Source organism: Rhamphochromis sp. 'chilingali' (assembly GCF_963969265.1).
Source record: "Rhamphochromis sp. 'chilingali' genome assembly, chromosome: 17".
Taxonomy (NCBI): domain Eukaryota; kingdom Metazoa; phylum Chordata; class Actinopteri; order Cichliformes; family Cichlidae; genus Rhamphochromis; species Rhamphochromis sp. 'chilingali'.
Genome location: NC_137944.1, coordinates 20058449 through 20075435, shown reverse-complemented (window position 1 = coordinate 20075435; position 16987 = coordinate 20058449). Strand labels below are relative to the sequence as shown.

Sequence of the window (16987 nt, the reverse complement as noted above, 5' to 3'; positions counted from 1 at the left end):
TCATTATTATTGGATCGCTCTAAAAGCTTCCTGAAAAGCCTTCAGTTGATCCACAATCCGGCAGCTAGAGTACTGACAGGGATTAGGAAAAACAGCATATATTTCTTCCATATTGGCTTCTTCTGATAAATCCCTGTTATATTTAAAATTCAATTTAATATCTTTCTCCCAAAATCTTGAATAATCAGGCCATGTCATATCTTAAAGACCTCTTAGTACCTATCCTAACAGAGCACTTTGTTATCAGACTGCTGGATTACTTGTGTTTCCTAGGGTATTTAAAAGTAGAATGGGACCCAGAGTTCAGCGTTCAGGCCCCTTTTCTGTGGAACCATCTCCCAGTTTGGATTTCGGAAAGAAACACACCCTCTATTTTTAAGATTAAACTTTTAAAAAACTTTATTTTTTGATAAAGTTTATAGTCAGGGCTGAATCAGGTGACCCATGAATCCTCTCTATAAGTTATACTGCGAAAAGTCTAGGCTAAAGGGGTCTTTCCATGATGCACTGAGTGTTTCTTCTTCACTCACCTCTTTTCACTCTATGTGTTTACACACCTCTGTGCATTTAATCATTAAATGGTAAATGGCCTGTATTTATATAGCGCTTTACTAGTCCCTAAGGACCCCAAAGCACTTTACACAACCAGTCATCCACCCATTCACACACTGGTGATGGCAAGCTACATTGTAGCCACAGCCACCCTGGGGCGCACTGACAGAGGCGAGGCTGCCGGACACTGGCGCCACCGGGCAACGGGTGAAGTGTCTTGCCCAAGGACACAACTACCGAGACTGTCCAAGCCGGGGCTCGAACCGGTAACCTTCCGATTACAAGGCCTTGTAATTGAGCCACGATCGCCATTAGTTACTATTAATCTGTGACCCGCTTCCATAGTGTGTCTTTTGTCCCATCATCCTCTCCTTACCCCCTGTCGCAACAGATGGTTGCCATTCGCTGACCCTGGCTCTGCCTGAGGTTTCTCCTTGTTAAAAGGGAGTTTTTCCTTCCCACTGTCACAGAGTGCTTGCTCATAGAGTGCTGCGTGGTTGTTGGGGTTTTCTTTCTAATTTTGTAGCGTCTTTCCGTACACTCTAAAGCACCTGAAGGCAACTGTTGTTTAGTAAACTGAAATATGAATACAACTAAATTTAAGTGAATTCAATATGACATGAACATCACATTCTACAGATTCCACGTCAATCAGTTTTTTAAAAGATAAACATGACGTGACCAATTGTAGCCACCTTTAACACGATAAACTCGCCTGTTTACTCTGTTTGTGTTTATGGAGCCCTGATAAAAATTTATGGTGCTACCCAGATTGGCAAAATCTATCCGGAACCCAAGTTTGGGTGAAATCACTTTACTCGTCTCACAAGGATTTTCATGGCATAAATAAATGAAACCTGGATCCTCAGGTAAGATTTAAATGTGATAAATCGGAAGCTAGCACAGACAAAAATACAGCTGCCAGGAAATTACTTCATTTGAAGAAAAGTGTCAGTGCTTTTTGGCATTCAAAAAGTGATCCAAATAAAAGGGCCACAGAACACATTATACATCTTTAAATGTGCAGTATGTAAAGCTGAACCTTATTTTCACATCCCTTCCAAGTAAGTGCTTTAATACAATATCTAGATGATGAAGTGAGTGTTTTTAGGACTCGGCGAGGCAGTAATGCAGTGGCTGGGGAGTAGAAAAATATAGAGAAGCACACTGCATCTACTCTAAAATGTCCGCTGGCAGGAAAACTCAGAGCTTGGCTGAATACTATGCCTCCATAGTTTAAGTGTGGCTGCAGCTTTCTGCAGTGTATTATCTGGCATCACTGCAGACTGATGCTGAATAATATATCATGAAATAGCAAGATGTGAAGAAATGATGAGGTAGAGCAGGGTGAATTATTAAGTCTCTCTTAGTCGTTTTATCTTGACCTTTTCCCCCACCTTGACACACTATAATCAAACAGTTTCACGTTCTCCGACACTCAAAAGGAGCAGCGTTATGGAAAAGTTGAAGTTGCTAATGTATATTAAAAAAAAAAATCACAAAAAGCTTTGGATGGAAAACAGCAAGCCAGCGAAGCTGAATGCGCTCCAGTTATGGGAGTTATTTCTGGACTGCTTCCACATACATTATTCACACGAAACGAAGGGTAGACGGCACACAAGCCATTAAACTCACCCCGAGATCCGCGCGAGCTCGCTGAAACATCACAGCCACGAGGACAAGGTGAGTTCAGGTGCATGCAACAGGCGAGCCAAGTGAGGGCGCAGTGGACTCCTCACAGTTCAAGGCACGAGAGGCGAGATCGAGCCCGAGCGGCGTGCGGATGATACGCCACTTCTCATTGGCTCAGGATGTCAAATAGGCGGTGCTGTGCGCGGCGTTTCATTGATATACCCTACAGCTGGTGGCTGCGGACACCAAACGGAGTGAAAGGGCTAAGAAAGTGATGACGGCTTGATGTAGAGGGGTTGTGGGGGTTTTTTAAGCGAAGGCTCGAGAGTTGGTAGAGTGTTTTAAAGAGTGGCACACCAAAGATTTTCAGAAACAAAACAGTCAAAATGCTCTGCCACGTTACTCGTCCGGATTCGGTGGTGATGGAAGTGGAAGTTGATGCGAAGGCGAACGGTGAAGATTGCCTCAACAAGGTAAAGACGGGCTGCACGTTTTATTCTTCTTTGTGTCTTAATGTGAAAATAACGTCGCCGTATGTCCGTCGGTGAGCCAGCACGGCTCGGGTCGTCCGAAAAATATTTTCTTATGTTTCAGTCAACTTCACCTCTAATGTGTCGCGCTCATTTATGAGTCGACTATATGTGGCGAATAAGACTGAAGAGCCGAGTTTCTGCACGATTAGAAGATTTTATTTGTTTTTATTTCTTGAATTAATTAATTCGCCACAGCTTCATTGAGCTTCAGCTTTAAGCTACAACAAAACTGTCACCTGCTTTGTTGCTTGTAGCAAACTAGGACTGAGGAAACAATGTTCTGAGCGCCAAGTGCAGAAAAAAGGTCAACTCTTTCTTCTTTCGTGTCCTTTTCTTCTTCTTCTTTCGTTATTCTTTTATTTTAATAATACAAACCCTCTAAAGTGTCACTTCTGTCAAAAAGACACGGAGCTGAAACACGTAGAGAAAAGTTTTGTTAGGTTGCTGGGAAGCTGCCGACTGCCACTTCAGGCTCCTTCGCTTAGTCAGAGGCAGATGGCTTTGTGCAGGTTACTCCAGGTCATCCTGCCGCCTCTCAAGATGAAACTTAGCTTTTCACATCTCTACCCACCACCACCCCCAACTCAACATGGACACAGTAGTAACTGTTATTTCCTTTGATTGCCATTTCCCCTCCTCATTATGATGTTAATCTATTTAATATGCACAGAACGAGTTTTATCTCAGCCTCCTGGCTCCCTGTGCAGACTTTCAGCAGCAGTTATGTAATAAACCCATGGCTGCTGCCGCCGGAGGAGCGTGGGATTGCGGGCTTGATGAGCCCCTGTACCCCGGGAGGGGCTCCAAATTCACTTCGTGAGCTTCAGAATATTGATGGGGGTTTGTGTGTTGGCGTATCTGCAGTAACAGCAGTACTGGTGAATTTCCTTGTTTAAAAAAAAGTCCAGTGGGACTTTACTCAGTTGGTTCTCGTCACTTTCCACATGACAAGAAAAGTTATCGATTGCCTCTTTAAAGGAGCTCTTCACCATCTGTCACTGTCCTGTGGTGAAAAGCTTCACGCCTCACTTCGTCTGTTTTTTGTGACCCCCCCCCCCCCCCCCCGCCGCTTGTTTTGCCTTTCTTCAGGTTTGCAGAAAGTTGGGCATAATCGAAGTAGACTACTTTGGGCTGCAGTTCACAGGCAGCAAAGGAGAAAACCTGTGGCTGAATCTGAGGAACCGCATCAGCCAGCAGATGGATAATTTGACACCCTGTCGGCTCAGGCTGCGGGTCAAGTTCTTCGTGGAGCCCCATCTGATTCTGCAGGAGCAGACGAGGTACTTTTGAAAGTTTGCACGCTGTAAAGACACCGTGTGCAAGGAAATTTGCTCATAGGCCTTAGAACAGCTATAACTCTGAACTACTTCCTCTTATTGTTTTGAGTGTGTAAATGTGTTCGTCATCTCCTCTAAAACGGGTCGAAGAAATGACATCAATTTTCTATTTCATGACTTTAATGAGGAGCAAGTGTTTGGGGAAACAAAACAAAGCCACCATTGGCGAGTTCCCAGAGCATAATCTGATCACTGTTTCCAACAAAGTGAAAATGCCCTATAGTAACCTCTTCCCCAGTCCTTCCGGGGTTACTATAGGTCATTTTGGTGAAGCGCCAGGCAGGAAATATGATCCAGCAGCTCTGGTGCTGTGTGCTGCTCTGAGCCTACCCCCAGGGACCCTCTGTGTGACAGCCAGGACCTCTCGTCACTGCTCCCATTCAACTCGAAATATCTTTTTGTTTCAATTGGCCGTGGCTGTTTTTCGTGTGAACAAAAGCCCTCCCGTTTTCTGCTTTTTCTGCAGATGCGGTTTGGGGAAAAGCTTGTGTGAGGGGTGCTTACCCTTGCGAGAATATGCCGTCAATTAGAATAACAGTTGCAGCTGAAGTTCTGGATAACTCTTGTTCACTTTCTGTGCTTTATTGGTCATTAGGCGATGGCAAGCAAAACTGCTGCTACAGTGAGTTGACATGTAGTTTTAACATGTGCCCTTCTCTGGTAGACTAGTTTAAAAAAACAAGTAACAATCCCAGGCTTGTCTGACTCGGTAGTCCCCTGCCCACAGACTGTAAAGTTATAAATGGAAAGTGAATTTTCAGCCTTTGAAACGAGTCCCAAAAACTTGTTTTGATGGAGTCGATGTTATGTTCACCCCGGGTGATGTGGTGAGTGTTTGATACCATGGATATGAATCAAGGAAGCACTTGAACTGCAGCATTCCACTAGAACTATTTATCAAGCTAAACTGTCCCTGTTGTTCTCCGGTTCACCTACTGCTCCGACTCTCTTCCTTCTCCCTTCACTGTGCTCTATCAAATGTAAAAAGAGGGGATTTCTACTGTTTCTTCATGTGCTGCAGTTGGGCGATTAAACTGTGCCCACTCCTATTTCCTCTCTTTCTGGCTCTTCTCCCTCCATCTTCCTATTCCACTCCACTGTAGCCCATATTTGGCAACCTTTTGAAGAAGAAAGTGAAAGGACAGTCAGGGGGGCTAAGGGCACGGAGGACACTTGGCTGCCTGTGCGCTGACCTCCAGTAGATTAGCAGGAGTTATCAGCAGATGGCTGGTGTTTGGTCAAGACGTGGGGGGTGGGCGGTGAAAAGAAGTGAGATAAAGATTTTAAATTGCAGGTAAGGTCAGGTGGGTCGCTGCTAATAAATACTCGCACATGTCACACTTCACCACGCTGTGAGGTTAGGTGTTTAATTTTGGCTCAGCCTTCATGCCGTCCGTCTGCTCAGATGTGATATAATATGAGGGGTGAGCCTGCAAACACTGGCATCAGTTTTTAGAGAGAAGGCCAAGCTGTTGATGTTACAGCAGCAGCATTTTGAGGACAATCGCACGTGGCTCAGAAAATCCTTTTAGTGCATTTAGAGTGGTGGCATTTCTATGAAAGACTCGCATCTTTTTTTTTTTTCTTGATTTTTATCTCGTGTGTGTGCATTTAACATCATCTTTGCTAGTGAACGGTCTACAAAAGAGTGGCATGCAAGGACCTTCTACACCAATTGATTAATTTTTTGTACTTGTAAAGAAAGGCAAAAGGACCAGTTTTAGCTTATTGTGTAGCTACAATGCATGGATGATTAATGCATCGTTTTCCTGAAAGATGGGTTTTGGAGGTTTTTTTGTTTGTTTGGTTGGTTTTTTGTTGTTTTTTTTTGCTTTGTAGAAAATAAATTCAAAATTTAAGCAAATGGTGCTTAGACAGACTAGCTTCCCTTTTCTTGTTCTGTCACCTTTGACCTAGTTAAGCTACAAGACTTCCTGAAAGTTGCTCTGAATGCACACATGCTGTCATGACACGCCTCATGACACAAAGCCATCTTCTACAGTCCACTTTAAAAAAAACAAACAAAAAAAACCCTTTTTTATTAGTCACACCCCTACACCTTCCACTGCAGCAGAACATCCAATAATTATTTTGAGGGCATTTGTGTACCCATCTGAGTATCTTCTGCTGCTTTTTTTTTTATTTATCTATTTTTTTCCCCCTCTTGTGTTCAGTTGAGCAATAAGTAGCAAGTGTGTGCGAACTTTAGTAAATATTCCATGCAGAGCTTGGAGGATAGCCTTGCCACCGTCACTGTCCCCTTATGGGCCTTTATAGCCCTTACATAACCTGATGAACCTGCAGAGCTGCTTATATAAGCTGCTGCGCACTTTGCTGCTGCTTTAAGCCTAGCAGGTCACAAGTGTTAACCCTGCATGTGAGCATTAAAAGAAGCCTTAATGCTCAGATGCAGCAGACTGTTTGGGCACATTCTGCCAATTCATTTTAATCTTTGGTAGATAAACGTGACATTCAGACTCTAAACCTGAATTCATAGTATTTAAGAGGGTATGCAGTGTGACTGTATTGCGGGGCTTAAATTCAGCTTGCATCTGCGATAAAAGTGTCCCAGATCATGCTTCTAAAACCTCATTTACTTTTTTATCTGTTTGCTTTTCTTTTGCAGACTTGTTTAATATAGCTTGTCTAGAACAGTTTATGCTATTGTGTATAAAATTGACTTGGGGTGGCTTCTTTCCATCTCTCTATCAGCTTGTTTGTTTTTATTTATGTATTTTTCTTCTGTTCGTAAAAGTTCTTCGTTCCATAAGTTCTATAAAACATCCAGCATCAACTGACCTGTTACTGGAATAATGCTGCTTTTATTGGTTAAAGGATGCTGACAGAAGGGCCTCAACAGTCTCTGTTATCTGCATCATTAAACGCTACTTGCTAAAGGGCATTTATAGTTTAAATATGTGAATGTTTTCCCCTTCATTAGCACTCCTGTTTAGCATTCTGGTCAGGCAGTAAAAAAACAAAAAACTAGATGGCCCCAGAAGGCACAGCTATTAGCACAGGCTGTATCAGAGGTCCTGGTTGTTAACCCGTGTGCCTCCTCTGGTTTAAGCCTTTGTTTAACATCAATCCAAATCAAACTCAAAGTGAGTTTTATTTAAAGGAGAATTATTTTAATTGATTATGGCTTTTGAATAAAATGTTTATTTGAATCACTGTTGTTCAGGATGGTGACACAAGTAGAAAAGACACAGACAAACCCTAAACAGTTTTGCCTAAACGGTCTCCTCTGCTGGGGTGGGTGTGTGTGTGTGTGTGTGTGTGTGTGTGTGTGTGTGTGTGTGTGTGTGTGTGTGTGTGTGTGTGTGAAGAAAAAGCTCAATTTGACTGCTTTTTTTTTTTTTTTTTTTTTGTATTCTCAGCAGATCAGTTTTGTTTCTATAACGCACAATTGCAGATAAGGACTATGAAGAACGAGCCGTGTTTGACAAAGTTCATACACGGCCTCTTAGAGTGAATGTTCTACAAAAACAATTTATGCAGGTCGCACTCGATTATCGTTTTCAGGTCGTTGTGACATGCTACACAGACTATTAAGCCAAAGATCACATATGATGCCTGTGGGTCTTCGAGTGTTGTTTTATCTGCAAGCTCTACAATCAGTAATTCTTCTCCTCCAGCTTCTGTATAAATTTCTTACCGTCTGTTTGTTGTGCACTTGAGTAACCTTGCCGTGGTTCTTTTGAAGCCACAACATGACAGTTTTTATATTTTTATGGTGCCTGAACTTGATGCTGGGCAGTAATGGCAATATTTTACCAGCCAGTTGCTTGAAACCCAAGAAGTGTTGCAGACAAGCAGCGGCTTTGTTTTAATACAGTGTCGGCTTTCAGTCCAACTTGTCAGTTCAAAAGCAAGTTTTATTTAGCGCTTGGCATTAATGCTGCGCAACTGTGCATCAAACTATGCGATCAAACCGCCCACAGCTTCAGAGAGGATGAGCAGAGGTAACTATAGTTCACTGACTGCTAGTAACCTCACGACACATTGCTTCTGGCAGGGTGTTATTTGACTAACTTACAAACCGCATTGTTGAGAGTCCAACCGATGAGGTCGGAAACTCTAGTAGTGATTGGCTGAAAGAAGTGCAGGCGGAGGTGTTAGGTTTCAGTTTGCGGGGATGTTTTGTTCTCCTGTGAAATGAACCGGTTGACATTCAGCTTGGTGGTTGGTCACGGCACAAAAAAAAGATGAAATGGTTTTTATAGATGGGTGGAACATACTGGAAAGTTTAGTTGACTTTGAAAAGTTCTGTTTTCTTCTTCAGAGCAAATGTATTTAGAAAAAAATAATAATTAAAGGTTCTCACTGAGTTGCTGGAGGGGGGGACAATTCCTTTAGGGATATTTCAGTGTTTTCAAATGGTTCAAAGACAGAGCAGAATAAATCGGCTGAAAAATATATCTTCATCCCTCTTAGCTCCGCTCTTTGGCCGGTGACCTATTTTGAAATATTCGTTCTCAGGGCCCAGGCCTGCTTTAATTGAATTATTCCAGTTAGGCAATCAAGTATTGAAACTCTTGCACAGCCCTTCACACAACGATCTCCACAACATCCACAAGCTCTGTTTTCAGGAGATTTCATTTCACCTGTGCTCTCTTGGCACTGACGAGTGTTATGACTGTAAATGAGTAACCCTTTTAAGCCTTTGTTTATGGGTTTTCTCCATTAAAAGACAAAGCAATGGGGTGTATACAAAGTAATACAGTAGAAGTAGGCCACGAGACTTTGTGCACATTTCCTGGCATTCAGTCTGCATGTGTGCACGCTAGTTGGATCAGCCTAGAGAACAAAACAAATGCTGAGATGATGGCTGCAGCTCTAAAAGTACTTTCTTCAGTAATGATGCATGTGCAAATGTATCTGGATAGTATCATGCATTGCTCCTTGACACTGTGACTCAGAGCTGTCTAGCTGCTGATAAATGGCTCTCCGGTCACTCAAAGGGGGGTCACGGTGACTAGATTCTTTATCATCTGCTTGGAAACCAATTTGCTTGGGCCTGAGGGGGTTTATTTGTCCATTTCTGTTGTCTTTTGTTGCCGTTATAAAAGACGCGTAACCCTGAAGGATTTGTAAAAGACTTAACACTTTTTTTTTTTTTTTTTTTTTTTATGCGTCCAGACATACTGAGTCACAAATCCTTCCTTTCTTTCTCAGTGTTTCCAAAAGGAAGCTGCACAGTAAATTTAAGGAAGACCACATCAGCAAATCAAGCTCAACTCCCATGTTGGGTTATATTGTGAATTTATGGGCTCTTGCTTGTCTAATAGGAAGGATCTTGACAGGTGCTGAGACTGCCCGATCCTAGCACAGCTGTCTGAAAAGCTCTTTATTCAACAAATAGGTCAGGAAGTCCTTGCCTTGTAACTAACAGGGACAAAAGTGATAAAACTTGCTTTTACCAGGTTAAATTTGTGACTGTGTGGTGTTGCTGTTCAAATCCAGTGTTTAAAAGCACAACAGCAGGACGCGTGCACATGAAGCAGTTGTGTGCCGAGTTGTTTTTGTGGTGTTCAGTGGAGTGCATATTTGTTACCTCAGGCTCGTCAGACAGGAACGACTAGCAGTGATCTCTAGTTACCTCTTCTTCAAGATTTTTCTTCCTAATAGTTATTTTAGCCTGAGCTCAGCAAAGCACGCACACCTGTTTACACATATCTGGCTTCCCACAACACTGGAGTAACACAAGTTTGGTGTCTTACCCTGCAGCCAAAGGGAAGGGCCCAAAAGTGCATCTCATGGCACACTGACACAAGTCGAGCAATGTTGAGGTAAAAGTTTTGGGTACGTCTCCTCTTTGTCTTGTCTTATCGGCGCTGCGATAGCCAACAGGTCCGCACTTGTGCTGAAGGGCGCTTTTGAAATTTTAATTGCCGTTCATGGCAGCAATGTACATCTTGGCAGTCCCCACTTAAACTAGAGTAACCTCTGCGGCTTGCCCTATGGTAACCCTTTACGGCAACCTGTAGTAACCTCTCCGTCAAGTCGGTCCTATTGTTTGCGTCAGGCAGGTAGCTAACGAGCAGCTCGCCGTCACATGACGCCTGCTGGGCTTGACACAATAGATTGCAGTGTTTGTGTGTGCGCGTGCTTGAGGGAATGGGATGTTTAACACCATATCAAAGCAGTGTTTGTTATGCCTGAGGCTAGTCAGCTGCGGGGTTTCGTTGTTACAGTCTGGCTTTATCTGGGATGGTGTAGACTTGACTGTTTGTGTGCCCCACAGCTGCTTTTTGCTGCTGGAAACACTGCGAATGTGTGTTGGAGGAGGTGTCTGTTTTGTTTTTGGTTTTTTTTTTTTTCTTTTTTTTGCATTGCAAAGCTGATGCACTGCATGTGCATATTCTGTGTGGGCTCCTCCTGCTCCCCTGAGATGACAGAGGAAACGCCACATCCATGTCTTCTGTAGTTCCCATAGGGGTTCTCAAGTAGATGCGTTTTCCACATAATCAAAACAAAGGCTTTGTACACACATAATGAAGAGTGTGGTGAGTGCTTCTTCTCCACTCGACTCATAAATGTCCTTGTAAAGCTTCTCAAATATCCCGAAGTCACGGTATGACCTGATTTGCACAAATGAAAATGTCTCTCTTGGCATCATGCTTCAAAGGGAACTTTGGCCCAAGGGAGGTTTTGCTTTAGTCGAAATAGCGAGCAATTTGAGGCACAATATGCTTTAAGTCTACATCAGGAATATGGAGCTCCCAAAAAAAATGCTGAGAAGAGAGAAAAGTGCATTTTAAGTTTTATTTGTAGAGCACTGGAGGACTAAAGATGACAATCAGGATGTTTGTCCGGTGGAAGCTGCAGAGCAGGTTTATAGACAGTTACTTTGTTATAGGTCGAATCGAGGAAGGATCGTTTGGGTTACTTGCGTTCAGTGTTTTCATGATGTAAGAACTGAGTCACTTAGGGTGTTCCTGTTGACGTATTGTCTCCTGCTGCTAGAAGGAAGAAAAGTCCTTACATCTTTTGGTCAAAACAATAGCAAGACATGTCAAGACTTGTGTTTTTGGAGTATGGAGATATTTTCCTTGACCACGCCAGAACTGTGTGTTCCCTGTTAAAACATTAACTCAAAACAATAACAGTTCTTGCCCACTGTAAAACTTCCACATTTCGGAGCAGAAATGGTTTGGTTTAGGCACAAGCATGAGTAACGACGTAATTAGGGTTTAAATGGCTATATCACATTTTTGGCAAGAAGCCCAAGAGATGGACATGGATTACACACAGAGCCTGGCCGGCAGTCACGTAATCGAGCCCCAAGCAGTGCATGTTCAGTTTCCCATCGAGCTGCAAAGTCTAAATGCGCATGACATTAGAGAGCTGTTGTTTGCATCTTTAACTTTGTTTCTCAACTTTTACTTTTAGGGTTTCCAGTGAAATTACACTTAAAGGAAGTTAGTGGTGTATGTTTTTGAGGAAGTTGTAGAAACGGAGAGAGTGGTTGTAACCGCTGAGTACGAGCCAAGTGGTTTTTCCTTCTGCTGCACACACAGTTGCAGTCTGTGATGGGATTTAAGCTTTGCAATGACCACCTGCTCTGACATGTCTGGGTGACTTGAGTATAACACATGGAAGTTGGTTCTGCATGACTATGTCAAAAGTAATAAATGAATCCCTCTGTTTATTTTTTTTAAGCCACTGGTTATTTAGGTAAAGTTTTTTTTTTTTTTTTTAAATAAACAAAATAAAATCTCCACTAGTGCTGAGTTTAGTGTGAAAAATTCTTATTTCTCCTCTTTTTCTGCCATGTAGACACATTTTCTTTACGCACGTGAAGGAGGACCTCCATAACGGTCACCTGCGTATGGGCTCGGAACAAGCCGAGGAGCTGAGTGCACTCCTGGCACAGGCGGAGTTTGGCGACTACAACCAAAACACAGCCCAGTACTGGTATTCAGAGCTGTGTGGAGAAGAGCCCAGCCCCGCCACCATCGACAGGTACAGCACTTGCCAAACATGAAAATAAAATGTCTTTGTGAATATGCGACATTTGCACATGAAAGATGTACTAAGTTATAAATTATGCTGCAGCCTAACATTACCTCTAGTGAAGTTTTCTTAGTTTATGAGACAACTGTAGTTTTTATAGCCCACAAACATGCTTTCTAAGACACTCTGTACCACTGGAAAGTCACTGAAGCCACCGTGCTATTTTTGAGGGGGGTAGGAGTCCAGCCGAGGAGGCATGATGAAAAGTAAATAATGGAGCATGGCAACGAGCCAAAGGTGGCATAATGTGGCAGCTAATGGTCATCAATATTAAAATAATTTAAGAAATAAACAGAACTGTCTTTTAAACTAGACTGCACTTTTCCCCTACATTGCAGCAGTTTTTTTTTGTTTTGTTTTTTTTTCTTTTCCAAGTGAAAGACTTAAAGACTCAGATAAGAACACATCACGCACAGCCACATGGTTGGTGTATGCTGTGAGCTAATGCACAGACTGATAAGCAAACAGAAGCTGACAGGAGATCAGAAAGCATGTGCTCGCAGGGTTTCACTAACAGAACCTCCCACTTTCTCGTTAAATATAACAAGGACGACGGTTTTACTGCGTTTTTAACGTATGAGAACATGGATCGCGTTCTGTTACGAAATGTCACGTGTAGATGGGAAAGTGTAAACACAGCTTCCCCTTCTCTTCCTACATGTTGTGCAAATGGCCCGGTCTCTCTATATATTTTATAGCTCTCAGTATGGTAATACATATACTCTTGTGCTTTTTTGCAACTGACTAAAAACATTTTTTGCCCCTGCAGTATCATTTCCAGACACAAAACTCTAGAAGGTCTGAGCCAGGGCTCAGTGGAGTATCAGGCCCTGCAGCTGGTCTCCTCTCTGGAGCATTACGGCGTGGAGTGGCACTGGGCTCGCGACGCAGACGGTCAGAGGATGGCAATAGGAGTTGGTCCTGAAGGCATCGCTATTTGCAAGGAGGATTTCAGCTTGGTCAACAGGTACAACGACCGACATCTATAGTAATAACCTTGTTTCTAATATAACTGCATGTTTGATAATACAGGACGCGGCAGCATTTAACAATTTCCTGTTAACTTATTTTAGGATAAGCTATCCAATCATCCAGATCGCCACCCAGTCGGGGAAAAGTGTCTACCTGACAGTTACCAAGGACACGAATGACAGCGTTGTGCTTCTGTTTAAGCTGATCAGTAACCGGGCAGCCAGCGGCCTGTACCGAGCCATCACAGAGACGCATGCTTTCTACAGGTGAGGGTTAGAGCCATATTTAATCCCAGATCAGCGACTCGTGTATATAGTACACAAAGCCTATGTACTGCAGCTATGTGGCTGCATTTAAGAGAAGTGGTTCAAAGCTTTAAACCATAACTGTAAGTTATTGCATCTCAAATGTTAGAAATCACAGGACAAAGTCTGCAGCTCACCTAATGTCATGAGCCCAGATGAGTTTAAATATTGAAATAAGTTTTTATGCATTGCTGCACAGCTGTGTGTGTATCATTATGCACGTGTGTGTGTGTGTCTCTGTGTGTGTGTGTGTGTGTGTGTGTGTGTCAGCAGTCTTTGTTGTTAGTCATTCACCAGTCTGTTTATTGTGGACTATCCTTCACTTAACACTAGTGAATTATTAGAGAGGTGCAGTAAAACATAACCTAAAATGTGCTCTGTAAAAACTTGTTTTGTTCTCTTTAGGAGAGCATAAAGTGTCCCTGCCTGACCTGCTTAAGTAAATATGAAAGTGAAAAGTGTGTGTGTGTCCCCAAAACTCTCTTTGCAGTGAGCAGGGACAGTTTAGATGGCTGAGCTATGAAATTGTTCTCAATCACAATGATACAAAGACAGACCTGTCCTTTAGCTGCCAGGATAGTTGTTTTTTTTTAACTCTGCAGACAAATCATGTATTTTAGTAGTAAATGGAACAGGATGGTTGCAAGTCACAATTTGCATTGATTATCTTAAACTGAAATCAAAGCTCAAATTCGTTGGCAGTAGTATTAATGCTTTTTTTTTTTTTATTATTATTTTCAGGTGTGACACAGTTACCAATGCAGTGATGATGCAGTACAGCAGAGACTTCAAGGGCCACCTCGCCTCACTCTTCCTCAACGAAAACATCAACCTGGGCAAAAAGTACGTTTTTGACATCCGACGTACCGCCAAGGAAGTGTACGACCACGCTCGGCGAGCGCTCTACAACTCTGGCGTGGTGGACCTGATTTCCCGCTCTGAAAGCAGGGATCGCTACTCCCCTTCACGCTCCCCAAGCAGGGACGGCGAGCAGGACAAGGGGCTGGACTGTGGCAGCTGCCAGCAAAGCCGCGCCCTGCAGGAACGTCTGCAGAAGCTCAGAGAGGCTCTGCTGTGCATGCTCTGCTGCGAGGAGGAGATAGATGCTGCATTCTGCCCCTGCGGCCATATGGTGTGCTGCCAGACCTGCGCAAATCAGCTTCAGGTGAGGATTTCTCCACAGTCACATGTGCTGACAAATGACTCCTTAAAAGTGACTTTTGCTTGAAAATCAAACAGTTTCTGCTCCTACGTTGAGTTTTCAGTTTCACCAAAAGCCTTTTAAAATTATTTTAGCTCCAGATTCTTATCTTTTTTTTTTTTTTTTTTTTTTTTATATGGTCTTTTAAACAACATCCAAAGCCTTGCTTTACACTCTGCTGACCTGATTGTCCCCCACACTTAATCAGCTAAATGTGGCCCATCTTGTGGAAGCAGATGGTGTGTGTGAGTGTGCCCTTATGAAGGGATTATGTCAGCCAGGCAAATATCTCTTTTATTAATTCAAATGGGGGAAACGTGACCCAACTAATAGATGTGTGAATCACTCCGAAACTTTAAGGCAAAAGGAAACGTTTACTTCTTTGGAAAGAATCACAGTTTAGTTTTGTGGTTAAGTTTGTGTTGCCCTCACTGCAGCACGATCAAAGTTGAACATTGAAATCACGAGGCCTACGTGTTTGTGAAAGTGGTGCAGTTTTCCTGTTTCCCCTCTTAAACAGATGTATTTTAAATGCTTTTCTTCCTCTATTTCCCCCCAGTTGTGTCCCGTGTGTCGATCGGAGGTGGAGCACGTGCAGCACGTCTACCTGCCCACTTGCACCAGCCTCCTGAACCTGACGTTGACGGACAACCACCAGCACCACAGCAATATTCCCGCGCCCATCCACAGAGACACGGCCTCTCCTCACACCTGCTCCACCACAGAGTATGAACACAAGCTCTACCACACATAAAGACGGCACCACCAAGAACTCCACCGTGAACACTTTGAAGTTATAACAGACAGATTTCATACAAAAGAAGGAACATTTGCTTTTTCATCAGCTTTTTTCCCTTTTTCTGTCCCTGACTGAACTTCAGAAATGACCAAAAATAGAAACTCCTGAGCATATTTAAAGATCTCCGCACTTAAACTACACTGATTCTTTGTTTTTGATGATGTTCAGTTTGTCACTGGTTCATTAGTATTTTTTTTGTGTGTCATTCTGTCCAAACATTGTCTATTTTATTTTTTTAAATATCATTATGCCCTGCCACAGTATAATTTTTATTAAGATTAGGCTCTTATTGTGAATTAAATTATTGCATCAGTTGACCTGATACACAATTATGCTTTTGAACTTGTATTTTGGTTGAATGCTCCATCGGGAGTAGCTCCTAGACTGGCTAAAAACGGTATTTAATTGAGGGTGTTTTTGTTTTTTTAATAATTATTTTTGAAGCTTTGACATTTTAAAACTTTTATGTAATGGCTTGAAATGCAGTTATTTTTTCTTAATGTACATTTTTTGTTTTTTAATGCCAATGAGGAGGTATTTAGAGGTTTTGCAGCATACTGCTCCTGAGTTTGGCACGCATCGCACAAACTGCAGAAAGACTACCACAGTCTTCGTCTTGTTTTGATCAGAACTGAATCTTACTGACACTCCACTCGGTTTCTTTCATAGACCGCTCAATCTTCACGAGTTTATCTCTCGTCTGGACAGAGATAAAATTAAAAACACTAAAGACACAGACACAGAACGGTTGTATCCAAAAAGAATTGGCATTTGTTGAACAGCAGCTGCTTCCTCTGAAAACTTCACCTATAAACTTCCTCTCTCGGATGTGCTAGTGAGTTTCGGTATTTTAGGGTACTGGGACATCGGTATGTGCAATACTTGCTTGCCAAGCTTTTCATTTTCAGTTTTATTTAATTTCAAAGAATATTAAAAAGATGAGGAAAAACCCATATACACCATTGTCACTTTACCAAGGAAGGTTTCCTCAAATATGCCTGGGCTTTGGCCTTAATGTAGCAGCAATGTGCTTATTATTATTATTATTATTATTATTATTATTATTATTATTATTATGCCAGCTTTCCAGAGTTTCTGCTAGGAAGATGAATCTTTTTGTCTACGCTGACCCAGCTAAGCTCAGTCACTGAAGGAGAAGGACTTTTATTTTTCACATTGTACAAGTAGTGATTTGTTTCTGTTTTCTGAAGCAAATGCCACTATGCTCTGTTAAACGACTTGGAATTAAACCCTTTTTTTATATATTGTGCTTTAACAGGAAGTATTAATAAAGTTGGTTTTTTTTAAAAAAACAAAACTGAATTGTCTGTAAATTTGTGGCACAACCATCACTGTTTCTGGCTTTTACACTTGACTGTCGACCAAGCTTAAGTATACCTGTTGTGTAATGTGCTGACTGACATTAAGAACAAGGAACTAAGCTGTAGAAACCAGCAGGCTCGGTGTTTTCCCATCTAAAGGCTGATACTTCCTAAAATGTTCCCATGTGCATAATAAGACAAACCACAAGGAAAACTGCATGGAAAGCTTTGTTCATTGTTACTTTGATCCTCTGCCTTCTGGTAAATTCACCCGGTGTTTTCGTCCTTAAAGTGATGACACCCCACGGGTGCAGT

The 16987-nt window shown here is 42.3% G+C and overlaps 1 protein-coding gene across 1 annotated transcript; it reads left to right on the top strand.

Moving 5' to 3' along the window:
- Positions 1–2428: 2428 nt before the first annotated feature.
- mylipa (myosin regulatory light chain interacting protein a) lies at positions 2429–15542 on the top strand. Its single transcript, XM_080862637.1, has 7 exons — positions 2429–2657; positions 3807–3997; positions 11837–12022; positions 12843–13040; positions 13147–13311; positions 14092–14515; positions 15111–15542. The coding sequence occupies exons 1-7, from the start codon at positions 2571–2573 to the stop codon at positions 15303–15305; spliced, it is 1446 nt and encodes a 481-aa protein (XP_080718763.1). The 5' UTR covers positions 2429–2570; the 3' UTR covers positions 15306–15542.
- The last annotated feature ends 1445 nt before the right edge of the window (positions 15543–16987 follow it).

Coding starts and splice junctions, on each gene's coding strand:
- mylipa (XM_080862637.1), top strand. CDS start 2,571: ATGCTCTGCCACGTTACTCGTCCGGATTCGGTGGTGATGGAAGTGGAA. Junction 2,658..3,806: donor GTGAAGATTGCCTCAACAAG/GTAAAGACGGGC, acceptor GCCTTTCTTCAG/GTTTGCAGAAAGTTGGGCAT. Junction 14,516..15,110: donor CCTGCGCAAATCAGCTTCAG/GTGAGGATTTCT, acceptor ATTTCCCCCCAG/TTGTGTCCCGTGTGTCGATC.